The 25,007-nt window shown below is 36.9% G+C and overlaps 1 protein-coding gene across 3 annotated transcripts; it reads left to right on the plus strand.

The window, feature by feature from the left end:
* Positions 1-845: 845 nt before the first annotated feature.
* Ccnt1 (cyclin T1) lies at positions 846-21,550 on the plus strand. Of its 3 annotated transcripts, none has more exons than XM_005324884.5 (9): positions 846-1,006; positions 2,788-2,869; positions 9,341-9,469; positions 12,617-12,677; positions 14,066-14,128; positions 16,079-16,124; positions 17,852-18,015; positions 18,180-18,250; positions 19,676-21,550. In XM_005324884.5, exons 1-9 carry the CDS (start codon positions 846-848, stop codon positions 21,077-21,079), a joined length of 2,181 nt encoding a protein of 726 aa, XP_005324941.1. In that variant the 3' UTR covers positions 21,080-21,550. The 3 variants fall into 3 exon arrangements, 2 of the variants coding, with proteins under 2 accessions (XP_005324941.1, XP_077870894.1); XM_078014768.1 differs by lacking the exon at positions 846-1,006 and adding an exon at positions 1,016-1,232; XR_013422937.1 differs by lacking the exon at positions 17,852-18,015 and having other exon boundaries at positions 19,676-19,814.
* Positions 21,551-25,007: the final 3,457 nt, after the last annotated feature.

A 25,007-nucleotide genomic window follows, 5' to 3' on the forward strand; every position in this document is an offset into this window, starting at 1 on the left:
TGAATCCAAGTTTATAAAAAACTCATTCTTTTGGTAGTTATCACTACTTTTTCTTTTTCTTTCTTTCTTTCTTTTTTTTTTTTTTTTTGTCGTACTGAGGATTCCATTCAGGGACTCGAGGATGTTAGCAAAAGTGTTCTAACGCTGACATACACCCTCAGCCCTTTTTGAGGCAGAGTTTCACTCAATTGCCCGTGCTGGCCTCCAACTTGCCATTCTGCCTTAGCTTCCAGAGTAGCTAGAATTACAGGACTGTGCCACCGTGCCCAGAGTGTTTGCTATATGGTTTCATCTTATTGGTTCGAGATACTATAGGGCTACTATTACTTTTTTCATTTTTCTGACCTATTTTCTCTACCAAGCTCTCCATCTGCCATATTTCATATCGTCACGTTCGCCCAGAGGGAAGTTCTGGGCGTGGGGAGAGCGGCAGCAATGCTGCGCGAGAGCCTATGCCTCTCGGCGCCGAACTGTTGCCTGGCAGCTCAGCCCAGGCCGCTAAGACTCAACCACGTTCTCGCGGGGAAAGACGTGGTTTTGACACGAGAATTTATAATTCCACCCTACCTCCGTAGCGTCACGTGATTCGCGCCTGCGTCTTCGCCTTAAGGTCTCTCCTGGTATCCGACTGGCTGTTAACTTGGCTATAGTGTGTCGCGAGGTCCATTCCGGAAGTAGACGCTTTGACTTTCGCTTCCTTAGCGGAAGCTTGTCCGACCTGGCGGTCGATTCGTAGCGGAAGTTCGTCACGTCGCAGTTGTCTCCGCACAGCGGATGTGTGTCGCCCCTGAGGTGACGCTGGGAAGTGCTTGCAGCCTCCGCCGCTGCCTTCTAGTTGAAGCGCTATGGAGGGAGAGAGGAAGAACAACAACAAACGGTGGTATTTTACTCGAGAACAGCTGGAAAATAGCCCATCCCGTCGTTTTGGCCTGGACCCAGATAAAGAACTTTCTTATCGCCAGCAGGCGGCCAATCTTCTTCAGGACATGGGACAACGTCTTAACGTGTATCCTTGTGGCCTAGGCCTTCGGCCTTGGAGTCGGTTCTGCACTGCCCCGGCATTCAGGCCTCAGGCTCTGGCGGGGAAGGAAGGGGGTAAGAAGGTCGGCAGAAGCTGGATGTCTAGTGGGGAGAGCCCACGATGGGGCAGACCGAAGCTGTTCATGCGAGGGAAGCGAGGCGGAGTCAATTTCCCGCTCGCTCACCCGTGCCACCAACCTTGCCGGGAATTCGTATCTTTTCCTGGCTTTGTGTTTTAGCCAATCCTTCTTAGGCCTTCTTCACTGTGTTCTGACCTGGTTTCGTGACTTTGAGATTCTCCTTTCTTCTGTGTCTTAGGAGTCTGGTAGAAGTTTCACTGTTGACGTCTGCCCCCCAAACTTAGTGTGTAAAAAATAGTTTCGGGACAAAGCTGAACTAGGCAGGGTCTCATCGTTGGTTCAAAATCCGTTCCTCCTACTTCATAGCTATGCAGATAACCTGTTAAGTTCTTGGCTGTCTTGTCTGTAAAATGGACACCTCTTGCATTTGATTCTGTGCCCCTCAAAATGCTTAGCATTCAGACGTTCAAATAGTAGTTGTTTGCTAGAGTGTTATAGAATTTCAAAGTTAGAAAAGTCAATTTAGGTTTGGAGGGATTTAGACCTATGGATCTAATGTTTAGCTTACCAAATGTTGTGCCCTTAAGTTACTCAGGGTACTGGCGAGTATTCGTTTTCGTCATGTTTCAAAGATTAGGCAATTTATTTTTATTTGTCAGAAAATTTACTTATTTTGTGGCCGAGAAAACTAATATAAAGTTATTTTCACTCTGCTTTATTTTTTTTTTCTTGGTGAAGCTTCTGTTTATGCAGCTTTCACTTAAATTCGTTGCAGACTGTGTTGCTTGTGCCTTAAGGATGTGTTTGCTTCAAAATAGGTGTCCTCTTTAATGCCAGTTTGTTTCCTAAGCATCCAGTCTGTGGAATTAAACCCCCAACCCCCTAGTTCTATTTCAGTGTATCCTTAAAATTCCTTTTGTAGTATTTAGGTTGTTGCCATTATGGGACTGTGTCATCTTTTTACTGCACACTGAGCACATTGTCTGCTGAGGTCTTTATTTTTTTGTGCTGCTAGAGATCAAATCTAGGGCTTCACCCAAGCTAGTAGGCAAGTGCTCTACCGATGTGCTCCATTCCCAGACCTGCTGACATCTTTAGAAGTAAAGCACTTAAAAATTTTTCTATATAGCTCAGAGGGAGAGTGCAGGCAAGTGCAGTGTTTGAAAAATGTTTTATTTTTAGTAAATGAATATCAATTCATTTCACAGTGTTTCTAACCATCAGGATCACCAGGTGAAAATGCAGGGAGAAGTGGAATTGAAAGTGAGAGATAGTGGAAATATGCCCAGGGGCCAAATTAGGGAAGACCTAGTAAAACTTGTTAAAGAGATGACCTGAGGTATCGGATCGTCATTACAGGATTTATAGAAGGTAAATGACCGAAAGTTCTAAAAATTAGTTTTGTTATAAATCTTGATTCTCATCCTGAGAAGTTTATTTTGTTGTTGTTTGTTCATTCAGTAAATTTATATTAAATACCCCTTATGTAGAAGGAATTATGCTGTCAATAGGCAGTTAGTAATTTTGGCAAAAGAAAACAACACCTCCTTTTTATTTGGAAAGGTAAGTATGATTTTCAGTTAGGACTGTGCTTGGCCATCTGGTCTTTTTGTCGAGGGAGACAGATTATGTTTTGGGAATTATGCTGCCTATTTACTTGATTTGGACCTTAACTTGAGTACTTCAGCTCACAATTGACTATCAACACAGCTATAGTATACATGCATCGATTCTACATGATTCAGTCTTTTACACAGTTTCATCGAAATGTAAGTATAATTTCTTGTATGGTGTAATAATTTGTGATTGATTTCAGCTCCCTGTTTTTGATAGGTCTTTGCTACTGAATTGGCAGTTGAATTTTAGTATGTAGCATTGATCACTTTCATTATGTGTCAAACTACTGTTCCGAATTCAGCCTTGCAATTTGCTGTGAAGTGTCTAGTTTTCTGGTAGGGTAAGTATATCCATAGAGTAAGTGGATTCTCTCATTAAGAAATAGATAATTGAACACTTAGTAAATTAATGTTTTGAGTTAGAGGAGTAGCATTAAAGGGAAAATCATGCTTAAATTAAGTAAAATGTTTAAAGAGGTAAATATGAATATGGTCAGAAAGGCAAATGAATATAAGTTATTTAAATTCTTTCAGACGTCTTTGATAAAATTTTGATGAATGATCTTTGGAGGCGAAGGTACATTATGTGATAATCACTGGGGAAATGACTCAAGAACAAGAGAAAGAAAATAATAGTAATGAAAGAACTTTTTTCTTGGACAGAATTCTAAATACAGTAGTGCTATTTTCAATTTTGCTACCTGAAATGGTATTATATAACATTATTATAAATGACTTGGAAGTGAATACATAGTGATATCCCTGTTGCAGGTAAGACTATATTTCTTTAATGAACTCCCTAGATAATAGGAATAATCTTGATCAGCACTTTGTGTGGATTTGTGAGTCAAATATTTTATTATTGAACTCAGTGCCTCACACGTACTGGGCAAGTGCTCTAACACTGAGCCAGAATCCTAGACCCCCCTTTTTTCCTTTTCTTTTTACATTGTTCTGGGGATTAAACCCAGGGATGCTTTACCCCCACCCTATATCCTCAGCCCTTTTTATATTTTGCTTTGAGACAAAGTCTCACTAAATTACCAGTGCTGACCTTAAACTCCTGCTTTATCCTTCCAAGTAGCAAGTAACTAGGATTATAGATGTATGCTACTGTACCTGGCTCATTAGTTTCGCATCTTTTTAAATGGCTATGTAATGTTTGCTTACCATCATTTATTCAACTAGCTTAGCTCCTAATCGGTGGACATTCAGGTTGTTTCTCATTTATTATTGCTTAGCTCCTTACTGGTGGACATTCAGGTTGTCTCTCATTTATTATAAATGTTACATGAGATGGTCTTACAATTATAAAGTACACTTATGTGAGATTTTAATGTAAATTCCAATAGGTAGAATTTCTAGGCCCAAAGGTATACATATGTACGAGTTTTGAAAGATAGGACTGTTCAGGAAAGGGCCTTTTTTCTACATTCAAACTAACCACAAGTATTCATTACTTCTTAAAAAATATTTGATTTTTTCGGGCTGGGGATGTGGCTCAAGCGGTAGTGCGCTCACCTGGCATGTGTGCGACCCAGGTTCGATCCTCAGCACCACATACAAACAAAGGTGTTGTGTCCGCTGAAAACTAAAAAATAAATATTAAAAAAGATTCTCTAAAAAAAATATTTGATTTTTAGTTATAGGTGGACACAGTGTCTTTATTTTATATTTATATGGTGCTGAGGTTTGAACCCAGTGCTTCACATATGCTAGGTGAGCTCTCTACCTCTAAGCCACAACCCCAGCCCCAAATATTCATTAATTTAAGAAATTTTTATTGAGTTCTAATTGCTTGTCAAGTTCAAGGGATACATTGGTGAATGAGAGAGATAGGGTCTGAAATTATTATTATTTAAAAAAAATTTTTCTGGTTGTAGGTAGACACAATACCTTTATTTTTATGTGGTACTGAGGATCCAACCCCCTGCCTCACCCATGTTAGATGAGCTCTGTACCACCTAGCAACAACCCCAGCCCCTGAAATTATTTTCTTAATTTACTTTTCTTCAATTAATAAAGTTGAGCTTCTTTTGCCTTTGGTTCTGGTTCTCATGATATTGAAATAAATGAATGCAGGCTGGGGATGTGGCTCAAGTGGTAGCGCGCCCGCCTGGCATGCGTGGGGCCCGGGTTTGATCCTCAGCACCACATACAAACAAAGATGTTGTGTCCGCCAAATACTAAAAAATAAATATTAAAACTCTCTCACTCTCTTCCTCTCCCTCTCTCTCCCTCTCTCTTTAAAAAAGAAAGAAAGAAAGAAATGAATGGAAAACTGTTGATACCCTTTGCCCCTTTTTTAGTGTTCTGGTGTGTGTTATCTCTCTTTTTTTGGTGGTACCTGGGATTTAATCCAGGGGCTCTCTCCCACTGAGCTACACTCTGAGCTCTGAGGCTGTCCTTGAACTTGCCATCCTCCTGCGTCAGCCTCCCCTGCTCCATCATATCCAACTTGTTCTTACTTTATATGAGCTCTTTATGTATTAGAGCTATTGTCAGATGATGTGAATATTTTTTTCTCATTTTGTTGTATTTCTTTTATAGTGTTTTGGATCCTAGTGTCCATGACTTTCTTTTGTTTTTGTTCTTTTTTGATTTGCTGCCTGGAATTGAACGTGGGGTGCTTAACCACTGAGCCACATCCCTGACCCCTGCTTTTTAAAAATTTTTTATTTTGGGGGCTGGGGATGTGGCTCAAGTGGTAGCGCGCTCACCTGGCATGCCTGCGGCCCAGTTTGATCCTCAGCACTACAGACAGACAAAGATGTTGTGTCCGCCGAAAACTAAAAAATAAATATTAAAATTCTCCCTCCCTCCTTCTCCTCTCTCTTAAAAAATAAAATTTATTTTGAGACAGGATCTTGTTAAGTTGCTTAGGGCCTGCTAAATTGTTGAGGCTGGCTTTGAACTTGTAATCCTTCTGTCTCAGCCTCCTTAGGCACTGGGATTATAGGGGCACCACTGAACCGGGCTATTTTGTTTTTGAAGATTTTTTATTGCATGCGGTTTACATACAATAAAGCACAAAAATCTAAAGCATACAAATTGACTAATTCTTGATTTATATAAATTTTGTAATTAACACATTGGTAGAGATGTGTTAGTGCTTTTCAATTGAAATAGATTTTATTTATTTAGTAGAGGTGGTTAAATCACTTTTCTTCACTTAAATTCAGGAACTCTATTTACTGTCTATGAGAGAAGAAATTTAACCTTATTAATTGAATTTCTATATTATTTTAAATGCTTTTGTGAAAAGTGGTGAAATATAAAAGTAATAGGTGGATTTTGTGTGTTTATGTTATATTTTATATATTTCAGGGCATGCTAGAGACTCAAACAGCAGTGATATCAACAACAAAAAGTTGGCTGTGGGGGGCGGCTGGGGTTATGGCTTAGTGGTACAGCACTTGCTTAGGACAGGTGTGGTCCTGTGGTCGATTCTCAGCATCACATAGAAACAAACAAATAAATAAAATTAAATTAAAAAAAAGAAAAGTTGGTTGGAGTTATGGCTCAGTGGTAGAACACTTGTCTAGCTTGTGAGGCCCTGGTTCAATCCCTGTTCAGTCTTTATTATGGCCAAAAACAAAACAAAAAAACCCTGTATTTTTAATGTATAAAAAGTTTGATTATGTGTATTTTACTCTTATTTTGACTCTTTAAGAGATAAAGCTTAATGGTGGAACCTTTGGGAAAGTGACCATAGGCCTCAGAATTCTCCTGTTTATAGTCATTGATAGTATCTATTTCATAGAATAGTTGATAAGGTTTAATTAAATTAATTGTTTAAAGTACCTGCTCAAAGTAGACAGACAAATAACTTTTTAAAATATATATATATTTTTAGTTGTCAGTGGATCTTTATTTTGTTTATTTATTTGTATGTGGTGCTGAGCTTTGAACCCAGTGCCTCACATACTCTAGGCAAGTGCTGTACTGCCAAGCTACAACCCCAGTTCCAATAACTATTTATTTATTTAGTTCTAGGTGGACCCACAATATATTTATTTCATTTTTATATGGTGCTGAGGATCGAACCCAGTGCCTCACACGTGATAAGCAAGCACTCTACCATGCCACAAACCCAGCCCCCAATAACTAACTTTTTAATGGAAAAAAATTTTTACTCTTAAATTGGTATAAGAATCTCTTAGAGAAACTTTGCCTTTGATGGGAAAATTATTGATAAACAAACTTGAAAATGATCCCATGAGATGTGTATTCCATTAGATTTTTTTTCTCAGCATAAATATTTTTAGTGCTGCCCTATTTTTCCAGAGTGATGCCTGTTTCTTTTTTATTTCTACTGTTTTTGCCTGTTCTAAACTTTATTTTCCAATGCCTGAGTTACTATATTCTTCTTTCTTAAAAATTAACTTTTTTTTTTTTTTTAGATTTTTTTTTTTAGAGAGAATTTTTAATATTTATTTTTTAGTTCTTGGTGGACACATCATCTTTGTTGGTATGTGGTGCTGAGGATCGAACCCGGGCCGCACGCATGCCAGGCGAGCCACATCCCCAGCCCAAAAATTAACTTTTAATGTTTCTCATCTTTTCATCTTTCTAATCCTATCTGCTAATTTTCCTAAATATTTCTTATATTTCACATTTTTTCTAAAATTTTTTGTGTCATTCTTGTTAAAGATCTTTAATATCTATTTCATTTAGCTATTCAGTTTATTGTTCAAATGTTCTTCATGGGCTGGAATTGTAGCTCACATGTAGAGGGCTTGCCTAGTACACGTGAAGCACTGGGTTCGATCCTCAGCACCACATAAAAATAAGTAAAATAAAAGTATTGTATCTATCTGCAACTAAAATATGTGTGTGTGTGTGTGTGTGTGTGTGTGTGTGTGTGTGTGTATTTTGGGGGGGGCTACCAGGGATTGAACTTAGGGACACTGGACACTGGACCACTGAGCCACATCTCCAGCCCTATTTTGTATTGTATTTAGAGACAGGGTCTCACTGAGTTGCTTAGTGCCTTACTTTTGCTAAAGCTGGCTTTGAACTCATGATCCTCCTGCCTCAGCCTCCTATGCCACTGAGATTACAGGTGTGCGCCACTGTGCTCGGCTACAACTAAAAATATTTTTAAAAAAATATTCTTCATATTCTGAGACTTCATATCTCTAGCCCCCTCATACTCATATTTTCTTTCATGCCCATTTTCTTCAAATTCTTTATTACTAAGGACTGAGGAATGGGCTGGGGATATGGCTCAAGCGGTAGCGCGCTTGCCTGGCATGTGTGCGGCCCGGGTTCAATCCTCAGCACCACACAAAAACAAAGATGTGTCCGCCAAAAATTAAAATATAAATATTAAAATTCTCTCTCTCAAAAAAAAAAACCTTAAAAAAAGGACTGAGGAATACATATGTAGCAAGTTCAATATACAAATGAAACAAATGAGAAGGAAAAGAATTGTTACTATGAATTGAGAATGTGGAATAAATTTTATTTAGAAAAATATAACAGGAAACAGTGGGGATACAAATAAGTATTAGAATGTTTCAGTTCTAGTTAGTAAAGTGAAATGTTTTAAATTCCATAAAATTACATTTCTTTGACTCCTGGTAAATTTTAGCTCTTACCATTGCAATCTTTGATTCATTGATATATTTTAAAATTAATTAATTTTCTTTGCAGCCCTCAAAAATGCTAGACAAGGACTTAGCCACTGAACTATACACCCCTATATTCTTTTTATATTATTTAGTGTCTGAGTTTGTTGTCTCCTTGTTTATTGGCTTGAGTTTTTTTCCTTCCTAGATGCTTTCTTGTATAATTTTGTGAATATAATACTGGGCTTTGTATTTTTTTAGATTTGATATTTATATTTGTAAATGATGTGATTTACATACAGTAAAATTCATTGTTTTAAAGTATACAGTTCACTAATGTTTAATATACTCATAAAGTTGTATAACCCTCATCATTATGTAATTTCAAAACATTTACATCACCCCAGAAATATCTCATCTGTTAGTAGTCATTCCTACTCTCTTTGTAACCCCTGGCATCCATTAACATTTGTTTCTATAGATTTGCCTCTTCTGGATATTTCAATTTACTGTTTAAAAAACATAGAGTGCCAGGTATGATGTTGCATATCTGTAATCCCAGCAGCTTGGGAGGCTGAGGCAGGAGGATAGTGAGTTCAAAGCTAGCTTCAGCAATTTAGCCAGGCTCTAAGCAATTTAGCAAAACCCTGTCTCTAAATAAATAAATAAATAAATAAATAAATAAAAAGGGATGAGGATGTGGTTCAGTGGTTAAGTGCCCCTGGGTTTAGTCCCTGGTACAAAAAAAGCCCAAAAAACCCAAAACAATGATTTGATACAAATTAAAGAATGTCACTTTTAATTAGGAAGCTGTTTATGAATAGTTGCTTTACCCAGCAATAACTTTTAACCATAGTTTGAAGGATTGATGTTTGAAAATTGACATGGATTAATGGATAGGAGAGAGAAAGATGTTACACTTAAGGGGAAAAGTGTAAATGAAACAACGAAGTTGGGAGAAGCAAAGAACTTGATTTGAGACTTAACTTGACTTTTCATCAACCTTGATCTAGAAATAAATAAGTATGATTTATTTATTGTTTTTATCTAGTCTGTGGCTCCTGCAGCTTTGTTTCTGGCGGCTAAAGTGGAGGAACAGCCAAAAAAATTGGAACATGTCATCAAGGTAGCACATGCTTGTCTCCATCCACAGGAATCACTTCCTGATACTAGGAGTGAGGTAGGAAAGTGATTACTTTTTTTTTTTTTTTTTTTATTGCAACAGTGTTATAACTTTAATTTGGTAAAGTTTGAATGTGGATTTATGTGTTTTTTTTTTTTTTACTTACTATATCCAAAATATTTTCCCATTTTAATTAATTTTCTACCTTTTTATTTATTTGGTGGTGTTGGAAATTGAACTCTGTGCCTAATGCATTTTACCACTGGGATACATATCCAGCCCTGAAGGCATTCTTATAGATAGATTTTTGTTGTGGATACATTGAAGAAATAAGTTCTGGGGACTGCGGTTGTAGCTCAGTGCTGGAGCACTTGCCTAGCACTGGGTTTGATCCTCAGCACCACATAAAAATAAATAAATAAATAAAATAAAGGTATTGTGTCCTCTATAACCAAAAAATAAAAAAATAAAAATAAATGAGATCTGTTGCTAGTTTTTTCAGATTAACTAAAATCTTAGTGTGAAATGAACTAAATCTCTGGGTCATTTGAAAGAAATTGTAGGGGCTGGGGTTGTGGCTCAGCAGTAGAGTGCTTGCCTAGCATGTGTGAGGCCCTGGGTTCGATCCTCAACATCACATAAAAATAAATATATAAAATAAAGATATTGTGTCCAACTACAACTAAAAAATAAAATATTTAAAAAAAAAAGGGAATTGTAAAAATCACATAGAAAATTCAGACACTCAAGAAACAGTTTAGCTGGGCTCAGTAGTGCACGACTGTAACCCACAGTGGCTTGGGAGGCTGAGGCAGGAGGATTTCGATTTCATAGCCAGCCTCAGCAACTTAGTGAGGCCCTAAGCAACATGGTGAGACCCTGTCTCTAAATAAAATATAAAAAAGGGCTGGGGGATGTGGCTTAGTGGTTAAGTGCCCCGGTTTAGTTTGTTCACAAGAAAATCCATTTATTTCATAGAGGACCCATGCATTCATTTTAAGAGATTTAAATAATTTCACATCAAAAATCCATAATTTTTCTCCAGTCTGCTATGAATGTCAGCCCTCTAAGTACTCCCCAGTTTGTTGACTTCTAAAACCAAGAGTTTCCCTTTTTTAAGAAAGGCAAGCTGGGCACAGTGGCACACACCTGTAATCCCAGAGGCTGGGGAGGCTGAGGCAGGAGGATCACAAGTTCAAAGCCAACCTCAGCAACATCGAGGTGCTAAATAAGCAAGTCAATGAGACCCTGTCTCTAAATAAAATATAAAATAGGGCTGGGGATGTGGCTCAGTGGTCAAGTGCCCCTGAGTTCAATCACCAGGACCAAAAAAAGAAAGGTCAGGGTGGAAGAAAACAAAAAGCTATATATACAAACATAGTATAAAGTTCTGAAGAGTATATATGGAACTGTAATTAGCAGCAGCATCCTAGGAGACGAGAAGATGAATTTTAACTTGTATTTGAAATGTTATTTTTTTCTTTTTTCTTTTGAACTTGTGATCCTCCTCCTCAGGTTCCCAAGTTGCTGGGATTATAGGCGTGCAGCACCTGGCCTAGTTATGTGCTTTTTTAAAATTTTTTGTGGTGCTGGGGATTGAACCCAGGACCTTATGCATTCCAGGCAAGCACTCTGCCAAATGAGCAATATCCCCAGCCCCCTAATTGTTTTGCATGTAAGTGTCTAGCCTTCATTTTTCTCTTTGGGTCACACTGGTACCTCTTGTTAAAGAGTGATTGCTATAGATTTTTTTAGGTTTGAAGACTAGTAAATGCTACTGATTCATGTAATTGAGTTAACAAAATAAAACACAAACAAATTCCCATAATTTCTTACCTGAGCCTCCAGCCCTTATGAAAGAGTTAGGGAAAAATATTTTCTCTACTATATGGAAAGGAGAACTAGCAAAGTTTCAGTCCTTATTAGATTTATTCAAATCATAGAACTAAGTGGGAAGTTAACTACAGAACTCCTGACCCAGATCTCATTTTCCTAGAGACTATTGCTTTCCAGTAGAAATAAAATGAAAGCCACATTTGTGAAAATTGAAACATTTTAAGTTTTCATTAAATTTTATTAAAAATCCTCATTTTGGAGGCTGGGTTTGTGAGCTCAGTGGTAGAGTGCTTGCCTAGCATCTATAAGGCCTTGGATTCTATTCTTAGCACTATAAAAAAAAAATCCTCACTAAAAAATAATTTTAATATAATATATTTTATATAACTTAAGGTATCTAAAGTATTTTCATTTAAGCATATATTATTTAAAAGTTACTAAATTTTACATTCTCTTTTAAAGATTAAGTGTTTAAAATCCATTGTTTATTTTATAGCAATGTGGCACATTTCAATTTAGTCTACCTTTGTTTCAAGTTTTCTATAGTCACATGTGGCTAGTGGCTATTGTTTTATCTGGCACAAATCTGAAATTTTTTTGTTCATTTTTCCTTTGAACTCGTATTAGTTTTTAGAAATCTAGTATTATCCCAAAGAGATGCTTACAATACTGTAGAAAGGATTCTGCAAATATATTTTGATGGTGTTGGAAAAAGGTGGTGTTATTAATTTTTTGTGTCTAAATCATTTTAATTTTAAAACTTAAAATGTCAGGCAACTTAGAGAGAGGCCCTGTTTTTTTAAATAAAAAATAAAAAGGACTGGGGTGTGGCTCAGTGGGTAAGTGCCCTGGATTCAATCTCTGGATTTACAAAAAAAAATCAGTCTAAAAATGAACTGTATCTGGTGCTTTCTCTGTTTTCTGTAGCCATATGTAAAATATTACTACTTGTATCTGGTTTACTATTTTTGGGTGGGCAGTGGACTGGGGATTGAACTCTGAGGGGTACTCAGCCACTTAGACACATCCCCAGCCCTAGTTTATGTTTTATTTAGAGGCAGGGTCTCACTGAATTGCTTAGTACCTTGCTTTTGCTGAGACTGGCTTTGAATTTGAAATTCTGCATCAGTCTCCCAAGCTGCTGGGATTGCAGGTGTGCATCACCACATCTGGCTATTTTTTTTTTTTTAAATAAAGGAAAATCTGTGCCAATTAGATATAGGGATAAGGATTGTATTTCAATTCCTATTCTACCTCCTAACTCCTCTGCCTTTCATTGTTTTTTTTTCTGGAAGGAATTGATAGAGTTGTTTATACTTGATATATTATGCCTTTTTAGGAAATAATTTTTTGACTTCTCATCTATAGGCTTACCTGCAACAAGTTCAAGATCTGGTGATTTTAGAAAGCATAATTTTGCAAACTTTAGGTAAGTTTATTTTCCTTTAAAAATCAAAAATCATTTGTGTAAATAATGATTTGATATTAAAAATTACAAAATAGCAAACAGTAAGAAAATCCCTTGGGAAGATTTTTGCAAAGTATTGCATATGTTTCTGGATTATAGAGGTTGTAGAATTTAGAGTTGAACCTTACCTGTACCAACAGGGAATTTAGGTATAGTTGACTTTTGAAATAGCAGTAAGGTTTTTTTTTTTTTTTTTTTTCTTTCCTTTTTCCCCTACTCTAGGGTTTTTAATTTACCTTTTTTAGGGTTTGGCAGTTTTTAACCTGATAAATAATGGCAAAACTATCTAAAGAAAAATTTTCCTTCTGTCGATTATTCTCTTCATTTAGTCATTGTATTTAAATACTGCATTTGTTTGTAAAATTGGTAACTAGTGTTCAGCTTAGCACAGTGGAAGTGGAGGAATTCAAGCCATAATGGTTGTGTGGGCAATTCTGATGATACATAGCAAATATGAAAATAAGGATTTTGTTTTTCTTGTTCTTTAGGGCTGACATTTTTCTTATGTTTAGGTAGGATAGGATTTCATGAGTGGCATTTGAATGTTATTGGTACAACTTTTTTTTTTTCACATGTATTTATGCATTTTGAGTTCTTTCAGCTATTCAGGTGGTTGAAGTGGAAAGGTTGCAAATTTGAATCTAGTCTTAGGGAGACCCCATCTCAAAAATGAAATGAAAAGGGCCAGTGAGGTTCAATTTCCAGTATTAACACTCCCCCATTTTTTTCTTTTAAATGTAGAAACAAGTAAGATCTAATTCACAAAAATAAGTTATCCTTTCAGAATAATTTACATCATGTCAATTTCTCAGTATTTATTGTATCTAGAAAATTTTAGTTATATACTTAAGAAAGTAAACTTAATTCAAAAGTAATTTTTATAGGCACACTGATCCTGCTTAAGTAATTTTTGTAAAGACCATTTGAAATTGGATAAAATGATCAGTATCTATTGTAACATGATGAGATGGAATAAAACCAAGATGAGAGGTATAGTTTTAAAAATATTTTTTCAAGAATAAGCTTTAGAAGGTAGTTCGAGTGACTGCTTCTTCTAGATTATATTATATTCTGTTGTCCCTAAAATGTTTTGTGTTTAGAGGTTTTTAGTTCTTCAGTGATTTTGAGATCTTATTGGTACTCTCTAGCTAGAGTGTAACAGCTGTGGAGATAATATATTTAGAGAAGAATATACTGTGTACTGCGTACTTTGACTTAGTCTCTGAACAGTAATGTTTGGAGAGAGAAATGAGGGCGACCTTTAATGATGACTCAGATAAAAGAAATCTCAAATGTGTTGAGTATCTTTAGCTTTTTAACCAGTTTTTTTTTTTTTTTTTTTCTTGAAGGCTTTGAATTAACAATTGATCACCCACATACACATGTGGTAAAGTGCACTCAGCTTGTTCGAGGTAAGTAATACACCTGCTTTGGCCAGAAGCTGAATTGAAAGTAATTGACTTCAATCAAAATTATTGGTCCTGGCTTGGAGTTTTCCTTTTGGGGTTCTTATTATTGCTTTTAGATGATTTACAGTTAAGAGAGAGTTAACACATTGAGGGTATTTGTCAAAGATTGGGGGGAGATTTTGAAAAATCATCAAGTGCTAAGTATCTAATGGTAATTTTAAGGAAGTCTTGGGAGTGGGTGATCTTATTTTAATTGTAGGGCTGATTAAAGACCATCCAGATGATTGAGTAGAATTTATTTGAATTTATTTCCATGCATGACAATCCCTTGGTAGGACTTTTCTTCTTATTCTAGTTTAATGATAGTAGTTCTAATTGAATGAAACCTAGTTCTTTATTTTATTAATTTGATTATTTTTTTTTGCAGAGGAAATCAAACCCAAGGCCTCATACATGCTATGCAAACAATATACCACTGAGCTATACCCCCACTCCTCAGTTTCTTTTATTTCATTTACATAGTAGTATCAAGAATATCAAGTAGCTCAGTGTAGAGCACTTGCCTAATACATGTGTGGTCCTGGATTTGATCCCTACCATCCATTGGCAAAAAAAATCTGGACACCTTTGTATATTTAATGCCTTTTAGAGATTTGTAGACCAAACTGATAATTGGCCTTATTTTACATTTTAATAATGTAATTATTAAATTAAAAATTCCCAAAGATTTCCAGATTACATTGTATTTGAAGCATTAAAATTACACATGAGCAAAGATAGGGTTAAACAGAGCCAGATTTAATATTAAAAAGACTTAATTCTAAAGAAGATAAAAGAATGTATGTAATCTCAGCTACTGTGGAGGCTGAGCAGGATGATTACAAGACCAGCATTGGCAATTCAGCCAGAGCCTGTCTCAAAATTAATAAGTAAAAGGAGTTGGGGACATAGCTGTTGTAAAGCACCCCCGGATTCAATCTCTAGTACTGTCAAAAGAAGAAAAAAGATCAAAATTTGCTTTGTCCTCAGGACAGATTTTTTATAGGAGGGGGAACGTGGTGTTTTTCATTTCATTTATGTTGAACAATTGAAGCTATTTGAGGTCTAGGGATTAAATTATAGTCTACTCAATTAAAATTTTTTTTTTCCCCCTAAGCAAAAGTCACTTTTCCCAAATTCATCAAGGTCTTCTAGATTCTTATCTTGCTGCCAAATCATATTAGTTCATCCCCTGGCTTAATGTTTCTCAGTGATCCCTTGGATCAGAATGTCTGTGTTACTTATTAAAAATTGCTTGTCTCCTTCTTCCAACATATTGAATCACACTCTAGGGAGCAAGTTCATTAATTACATTTTTAAAAATATTTTTTTAGTTGTCAATGAACCTTTATTTGACTTGTTTATACGCAGTGCTGAGAATTGAACCCAGTGCTTCACATATGCTAGGCAAGCGCTCTACCACTGAGCTACAAGCCCAGCCCCTCATTTATTACATTTTTAAACAAATACCCTCAATATCTAATATGCAGAATAAAGCTTGAGTCTCTAGGTCTGGAATCAGCATAATTATTAACATTAAAATAATTAAAATAAAAAAATCATTGTGGTGGCACACAGCCTTGCTCAGGCTGTAAGCAACCTGATGAGACTTGTCTCAAAATCAAAAAGAAAAAGATCTGGGGATATGACTCAGTAGTTAGGCGACCTTAGGTTCAATCAACCTGGTTGAGCCAGATGTTTAGCATATATTAGCACCTGGGCTTAATCCCCAATGCCTCCCCCCCCCAAAAAAAATTTGTTATTTCCTTTAGTAGAATATAAAAATCAGGCGATGAGATATTTCTGCCTCATTTACTACTCTATTTCACACAGTAACTTGTAAATATAAATACTTACTAAATATTTGTTGATTATAAATGGCAGTAATAATTTTTCTCTTTTTTTTTTTTTTAGCAAGCAAGGACTTAGCTCAGACATCGTACTTCATGGCAACCAACAGGTTTTTATATTTCAATTTTTTCCCTTCTGCTTTTGATACAATGTGTTATAGATAATTCTCTGGTGAATGTAGTTTTTTTTTTTCCTGCAGTTTTCATGTTGTATCTTAGATTTCATGGTGCTTTTTAATTTGCTAAGGTGATATGATTATTTAGTAGTGATTCTTTGATTGCCTGCCTGTTCTACATGTGTTACTTTGCTTTAAAATAACTAAGAGCATAGTTCTGAAAGTTCATGTGAGTTTAGAACTCATTAGTAGTGAGTAAATATCTAATTTGGAGGATTTTGCAATGATGTTTCCTTTGCCCAAATGGACATGTGTATGTATAGAGTTGGCAATATTTTTTTTTCTTTCTTTTTTTAAAAATTATTTGTATATAACTTTACTACCAAATGACTTTCTTGCTTTCATCTCTGATCCTCCAGTAATGTTTGTTCATAGAAATTGAGAATACCCTTAATAAGTTCAGTTTTATGACATAAGTGTGAATTTATTGAAATAAACCATCAATCAAGCAAGTTCACATTTTTTTAAAAAATATTTATTCTTAAGTTTTAGGTGGACACAAAATCTTTATATTTATGTGGTGCTGAGTATCGAACCCAGTGCTTCATGTATGCTAGATGAGCACAATACCACTGAGCCACAACCCCAGCCCGCAAGTTCACATTTGAGAATGTTTTTTTTTTTTTTTTTTTTAGTACTGGGGATTGAACCCGAGTGCTTTACCACTGGGCCACATCTCCCATCCATTTATTTATTTATTTATATTAGTTATATTTTTTAATATTTATTTTTTAGTTATAGGTGAACACAATGTCTATTTTACCTTATATGGTGCTGAGGATTGAACCCAGTGCCTCTCACATGCTAGGCGAGCCCTCTACCTCTGAGCCATAACCCCAGCCCACCATAGTGGTTTTTGTCTCCGAGACAGAGTCTTGGTAAGTTGTTTAGCACCTTCGCTGAGTTGCTGAGGCTGACCTTAAACTTGTAATTGTCCTGCCTCAGCCTTCCAAGTTGCTGGGATTATAGGCATGCACCACCATGCCTGGCTTGTGGTCTGTTCCTTATTTTTATTTTTTAAATTTTTTGTAGCTGTAGATGGACAGCATACCTTTATTTTATTTCTTCATTTATTTATTTACTTATTTTATGTAGTGCTGAGGATTGAATCTGGTGGCTCACACATGCTAAGCAAGTGCTCTGCCACTGAGCTACAGCTCATCCCCTGTCTGTTCATTATTTTAAATAGTCCAGAACTATGATTGACAAAGAGAAGATGATTTTTAGGGTATTTCCTTAGTATTTGATTAGGGATTAAATACAAAAACCCTAAAATTTTCCTTAAGTACTGAGCTTATTCTCCAGATAATAGGTAATAAAGATTTATTTCTGAGCTTGGATACTGGTCCAGAAGTTAATATTTTTAAAAAACATGGATATGTAACTTTTTTTTTTTTTTTTTTTTTTTTTTTTAGTCCCTAGTCAGGGTATGGATTGAATTATAAGTGGAAAAGAAATTTAGAAATGTTGTTAGCCTGCACAGTGGGTTAACAGAAAATCATTATATTGAGTGCTGAATCAGAGCATAGGATAGTTCTTGCCCTCTCTCCTGTGTATTTTTAGATTTTTTTTTTTTTCTTCTTCTAATAATGGAGAGTTTTAGCTTTGGGTTGAGGATTGAGAGCTCATGACACTCTCTGTTTCCTTCCCTCTGATGTCAGCCTGCATTTGACCACATTTAGCCTGCAGTACACACCTCCTGTGGTGGCCTGTGTCTGCATCCATCTGGCTTGCAAGTGGTCCAACTGGGAGATCCCAGTCTCAACTGACGGGAAGCACTGGTGGGAATATGTTGACGCCACTGTGACCTTGGAACTTTTAGATGGTAAGTTTTAGAGTAAGGGACCTTGAAAAGCACTTGCTCTTGATTTGCCACATATCTGGCCAAAGGTGACTTTATTCAGATGAAAATAGTGAGTTAAGTTGGTTGAGGTTATTCTTGTTTTATTATCTCTGTCTCTCAGTCTTTTTTGAATGTTTTATTTGTAGAATTGACACATGAATTTCTACAGATTCTGGAGAAAACTCCCAGCAGGCTCAAACGCATTCGGAATTGGAGGGTAAGAATCATTGCTTTCAATTGTTCCTTTTTTTTTTGGACTATATCAGGGAATATACCAGAATTGGATTTGTGTCCTGGTTTGGAATTTTCCTTTTCATAGTTGTGCAGTAATTATGATTTTATAGCTTGGATACTGGCCAGAAGTCTGTAGTTATAGGTGATAGCAGGTTTTGCTTTGTGTATGTAATACTTCTGATAATGATTATTCAGTAAGCTACATTGGTTAAATATTTTCTATGTGGAGACTGTTAGGGAAGAAAAGATGGCTTCTCTGAGAGTATTGGCTCCTAGTAGAGGTAAGATGTAGAGTTAAAAAGGTAGAGCTGATAAGCTGGATGTGGCACATGCCTATAATTCCAGCAGTTCAGGGGACTGAGGCAGGCTCAGCAATTTAGTGAGGCCCCATCTCAAAATAAAAAGTGCTGGGGATTTGGCTCAAGATTAAGCACCCCTGTGTTCAATCCCTTGATATTAAACAACAATGAAAGGTTAGAAATGGTGTCATAATTTTATCCTTGAATCTTTGTTGAAACTTTCATATTAACTACTTTTAAAATGGGTTTTAGAATTTTTCACATAGATTGCAGCCTAAAGTTACATTTTAGATATTTTTCAAAGTCTTACTTAGGAATAATGGAATCATTCCTCCCCCGTCCCTCCCACCCCCGTACAGTGTGTTTGAAAACATTTTCCTTTGGGCTAGGGACTTAGCTTGGCGGTAGAGCACATGCTTGTCATTGTCATGTATCAGGCCCTGGGTTTGATCCTCAATACCAGAAAGTTTCCCTCATTTCTCATAAATCCATACTGATAAGTATAAATACATTCTCCTAAGTTGAGTGAGTTGCAGAGAATGTTTGCCTCCTAGAAGCTTAGGGTTAAAAGTAGGGTTGAGAGCTGGACACAGTGGTGCATACCTGTAATCCCTGATTGGGGAGGCTGAGGCATGAGGATTGCAACTTGAAGCCTACCTCAACAACTTAACGAGGTCCTAAGCAAGATTATCTGAAAATACAAAGGACTGGAGACTTAGCTCAGTGGTAAGATACTCTTGGGTTCAATTCCTGGTAAACCACCCCCACCCAAAGGAAAAAAAAAAAAGCAGAAGTAGGCTTCAGAGCATATAGTTCATCTTTCACTTTAATTTCTAGAATTTAAGGACTAACTATAGTCACAAGCAAACATACTTAATGTTTATAAGTGATTTTTAGTTTAGCACAGTTTTTTGTTGCTGTTGCCTTGTAAAATTAGTATGACTTGATTGACAGTTTTAAATTCCTTTATGAGGATTATATATTTATTTGCTCTCATGTTAGGGCAGCTTCCTGCTTGTTTTGACTTATTCTGAGCAAGTACAATCTACTCATCTTACTGGATTTTAATTTAATAAATTACATGAGGTGATGTTATTTGCTTCATTTAGGCATGTCAGGCTGCCAGAAAATCAAAAGCAGATGACCGAGGAGCAGATGAAAACACTTCAGAGCAGACAATTCTCAATATGATTTCCCAGAGCTCTTCCGATACAACTATTGCGGGTTTAATGAGCATGTCAACTTCATCTACTACGAGTGCAGTGCCTTCTCTTCCAGTCTCTGAAGAGTCATCAAGCAACTTAACCAATGTGGAGATGTTGCAGGGTGAACGTTGGATATCCTCCCAACCTCCTTTTAAACTAGAACCTGCTCAGGGTCATCGGACTAATGAGAATTTAGCACTTATAGGAGTCGATCATTCCTTGCAGCAGGATGGTTCAAATGCATTTATTTCCCAGAAGCAGAGTACTAAGAGTGTGCCATCAACTAAAGTCTCCCTGAAAGAATATCGTGCAAAGCATGCAGAAGAATTGGCTGCCCAGAAGAGGCAACTAGAGAACACAGAGGCCAATGTGAAGTCACAGTATGCATATGCTGCCCAGAATCTCCTGTCTCACCATGATAGCCATTCTTCAGTCATTCTAAAGATGCCCTTAGAGGGCTCAGAAAACCCTGAGCGGCCTTTTCTAGATAAGGCTGACAAAACATCTCTCAAAATGAGACTTCCAGTGACTGGTGGCGATAAAGCTATCTCTTCAAAACCAGAAGAGATAAAAATGCGCATTAAAGTCCATGCAGCTGACAAGCATAATTCTGTAGAGGACAGTATCACAAAGAGCCGGGAACACAAAGACAAGCACAAGACTCACCCATCTAATCACCATCATCATCATAATCACCACTCACACAAGCACTCTTACTCACAGCTTCCAGCTGCTACTGGTAACAAACGTCCAGGTGATCCAAAACATAGCAGCCAGGCAAGCACGTTAGCACACAAAACCTATAGCTTGTCTAGTTCTTTCTCATCTTCGAGTTCCACTCGTAAAAGAGGTCCCCCTGAAGAGACTGGAGGGGCAGTATTTGATCATCCAGCCAAGATTGCCAAGAGTACTAAATCCTCTTCCTTAAATTTCTCCTTCCCTCCTCTTCCTACGATGGCCCAGTTGCCTGGGCATAGCTCAGACACAAGTGGCCTTCCCTTTTCACAGCCTAGCTGTAAAACTCGAGTTCCTCATATGAAACTGGATAAAGGTCCCACTGGGGCTAATGGTCACAACACAACCCAGTCAATAGACTATCAAGATACTGTGAATATGCTTCACTCCCTGCTCAGTGCCCAAGGTGTTCAACCCACTCAGCCCCCTGCATTTGAATTTGTTCATTCTTATGGTGAATATCTCAATCCACGGGCTAGTGGAATGTCCTCCAGATCTGGCAATGCAGACAAACCCCGACCACCGCCTCTACCATCAGAACCTCCTCCACCACTTCCACCCCTTCCTAAGTAAAAAAAAAAAAAAAAAAAGGAGGAGAAAAAAAACTTCTAAAAACATGCGCTTTTTTTTTTTTTTGACTACTGATATTGGACTGAGAAAAATGATTCCCTTATGAAATATGTCCCTCTTCTTGGACTAGGGAATAAGTTGATGTTGAGACAAAGGTGGGAGGGTGGTGGAGGGCCTTGGTTATTATATCTGCTGCCTCATACATTTAACTATTTTATAGTTTTTACTGGTATTAGAGAGGTGGGAATGTGTTGAAGCTGTGAAAGATTAAGAACACTTTCTCTAGGCCTCTCCACTTCCTAATTAGGTTGATTGGGGTAGTTATCTTCCCTCTTCTTGCCAGAACTGAACCATGGAGGGTTTGTTTTATCAAGTAATTGTGGGTTCTTTTGATGTTTAATATATCAGAAGAGAGGAAGTATTTAAACGTCAAAATCTTTTAAGAGACTTTAAAAAATAATTTAAAGAAAGTAAGTTATCTGTTTAGTTTTTTTATATAATTGGGAAGGGGATAAGAATTTTGCTGTGTGTATGAGGTACATAGCAATGACTGGGGGTGGGTGGGATTGGAGGGTGGGAATGTGTGCAGGGTGGGTGGGAGGGTAGGCTCTTGGCCAAGAGTTCTGAAATAGGCTCAGGCCACTTGAAGTGTTGAGACCTTTAAGTGTGTATGTAAGCGTGGGTGTGTGGGTGTTTTTTAAGTGTGTGTGTTTAAAAAAAATCATGTTTTATCTTTCCCTCGCTGTCCTTTATCATTTTCACTTCCCAATAGTCTACTAGAGAGAACATGGTTGGCCTTGAGAACATGAAGGAAGAGGCATGTATTTCCTCCTTTATGTTGTGATTGAGGAGTAGCACTGTAATTTCTAGTTTGGGCAAGCGCAGCCAATGACCTGATTCTCAACTCCATTATCAACTTCCTTTTTACAGCTTTGTTCTTTTTAATGCAGAACAGAGGTGGGGTTGAGGAAGAAGGGTTAGAGAGCAAGGCCAGCTTCTGTACTACAGAATTGGGTATGTCTTTTTTTCAATTAGGCTTTGGGAAAGTGTTCAGATCAGAGTGTTCTCAGGGTCTCTGAAGGGAGGGAGATGTGCTATATATATCCTGCTTATGAAAGCCCAGACTTATGTGACAATAGTTTTCGTAGAAGACTTGGAGCTAAAGGATACTAAAAACAATGAAATTGTGATTTGAAATTCTTAGGACATTGTATTTTAAATTACATTATGAATGTGAGACTTGCTTTTTATCTGTATATCTGAAGGGAAACAGCTGCATCCTTGTGTTTGCAGTCTATATGACTTCAGATTGGAGCTTGTGAATTTAACAGTACTGGTGCCTCGAGAGTGAGCAGTACTTGCCAGCAAATACTGTTATGTATAGAATGTCCATTTTTAGATTCTAGATGGAGATTCCTAAGGAGATTTCTAAGAGTCCCCCCCCCAAAAAAAAATCAGGATTCCTGTCATGGGTGCTTGATTATCTCATATATTAGAATTGAACATTTTGATGTGGAAGGACTGAAAATGCCACATAATTCAGATCGTTTGGTGTGTCATTTGGTCTTGTGGCATTTTTGTTATGGGAAGGATGGTGCAGTTTGAATTTATCTTTTTTAATGCAACTTCCATCATGCCAAATAGTATTTAGGGGAGAAGTCTCATTCTTTCATTGCAAGTCATAGGGAGACGGGAGTTATATATGTGCTGTTGTATGCCATGAATGGATTGGGGGGGAAACTGGGGCAGTTAGCATTGATGGTGTACTGGCCTGATATAGAAAGGACTATGTAGGAAAGCATAAACCTGAACTGAAGGTGAATGAAACAGAGTCCCGTATCAATGCATATTTGGATTATCTAGAGTGCCTGCCTGTGCTGTGTAAAATAAGGAGCTCTTTGTTGACCTGTAAACCAGTAATACTTCTTGGAATGTCACTTAACTTTTCTAGATGACAATTTCCTCTTTCTTGGTATTTTGTGTTGTGCTAGATAATTGGTAGATTCATGGTTGTGTTTAGATTTTGTGTTTGTTTAGATTTTGTTTGGTGGAGTCTGCTTCTATCCAGACCTCTCCAAAAGGGAATATGCCATTTAGTTTGTATCTGTATCTTTGTGGAATTGATGATCACTGATTTGATTGTGAAAGTGTCTCTCTAGCTTTTAATTACTCTTAATTAATGTCACATTTTCTAATCACATGCAGTCCCTTACCAGAAGCACATATCCACTTGATGTCATAACAGTTCTCCATGGCAGTACTGTAGTTAAGTTCCTTAGAACTTGCTAGGAATGAACCACCTAAAGAGTTGCTTTATGCTGTGGAGTCTGGCCTTTGCACTAGTAGATCTTTGCTGATATAAGTCAGGTTAGAGACCTCTCTATATTTATGCCTCCTGGTACTGTCTTAAGATACCTACAGTGTCTGTTTTTAGATCTATGCATATATTCTGAACCGTCTTATGGACTCTGCATGAAGCTGATGCATTATCTTTGGGTTAACAGATGTGCCTGTCAGCTAATATGCATATTGTCCAAATTCTACAAACTTTAAGTTTTCTAAGGGTTGTGTGATTTCTAAGCTGTGTGTCTTCTCTACCCTCACGCCTTCAAAGGGTGAGAAATGGGGTTTGTATATCCAAAGTTAGTCTAGTAAACATGACTTTTTGTTTCTTTTAACCTAGACTGTCAAGGATAGGTCATGGTGGTCAGCAGGCCTGGAGCTTCAAGTTCTGTAAAAGTAATTCCCAAAACTTTGCATAAACAAAATACCTGTGGATTAGGGCTTTTAATCCAATACCTGTGTTGCTCTTGGCTAAACTCTAGTGAAGTATTAATCTAAAGTCAACATGGTCTTCAGAGGCATCAGTTATGCTTTTTGGGTTAAGAAAATACTTAGTCTAGTCTTCCCACTCATTAATCAATGTTTCCATATTTGAGACTCTTAGCTTCCTTTTTCTTTTAAATCAATTTAGTATTTTGATTTAGTGTATCCTATGTAATTTTGTATTATGGACTTCAGTGTTGATAGGACAACTTAAAATATCCAGTTGCATACAGCAGTGGATTCAGATATTGAAATAAAATCATGGTATCATCACTGCCAGGTTTTTTTAAGCCTATGGAAACCTAATTACTCGTACTGATAATGCATACCCCTCATAACTTGCTTTTTGGAAAAGGCAATTTGAGGGTCCCTAACTATCCTGGTATGATTGGATTTTAAACACCTGTTTTCCTTTATTTTTTGGAACTGATTAATTTAAAATTTTTTTGATTAGTTATTTTGATGCTAGTGCTAGGAAAAGAGAGAAGCTAGAACATCTTGAAGTTGGAATGCAAATTTTCTTCTCTTGAGTTTGGGATAATTTAAGCAGTCTATGCAACCCATCTGAATTGTGAGAAATGGTCCTCTGTCATCCCACTGTGCTTTCAGTGACTAATACCTCCCCAAATGTTTCATGTTCTTGCTTGTTATCATCCAACTTTTAACTGAGTTTTGGCTCCTGATGAATTAGGAAATGTTCTTTTTGCACCACACTGTTAAGTTTTGTTTTCTATACCTCTCTGGATGTAAGTTTGAAGCAAGCATGGTACTGTAATCTTACCTGATAGTCTGGAATCATAATTAACTTTTAAGTGGGAGAGCTCTCCATTTTAATGTTTCTAAAGTTTTTGTATGAACGTGGTGTTGGAAAGGGGAGGAAAAGAAAAAGAATGTTTACTAAAAAGCAGTGTCTCCTTTCCCTTGATGAGTGTGTATTTGTGGTTGAATGAAAATAAACTTGGGTTTTGTGTTGCCATGTTAAGCATGGAGAGGGATGCTTGACAGCATGCTAATTGAAGCCAGAGTGAGTATTATCTCCATCAGGTAATCGGGAACTCTTCAGTGCAACTGAGGACCTGATTAGTTGTTGATCATAATGGAATTG

The sequence above is a fragment of the Ictidomys tridecemlineatus genome, chromosome 6 (genome assembly GCF_052094955.1).
Source record: "Ictidomys tridecemlineatus isolate mIctTri1 chromosome 6, mIctTri1.hap1, whole genome shotgun sequence".
Lineage (NCBI taxonomy): Eukaryota > Metazoa > Chordata > Mammalia > Rodentia > Sciuridae > Ictidomys > Ictidomys tridecemlineatus.

Coding starts and splice junctions, on each gene's coding strand:
- Ccnt1 (XM_005324884.5), top strand. CDS start 846: ATGGAGGGAGAGAGGAAGAACAACAACAAACGGTGGTATTTTACTCGA. Junction 12,678..14,065: donor CATAATTTTGCAAACTTTAG/GTAAGTTTATTT, acceptor TTTTTCTTGAAG/GCTTTGAATTAACAATTGAT. Junction 14,129..16,078: donor GTGCACTCAGCTTGTTCGAG/GTAAGTAATACA, acceptor TTTTTTTTTTAG/CAAGCAAGGACTTAGCTCAG.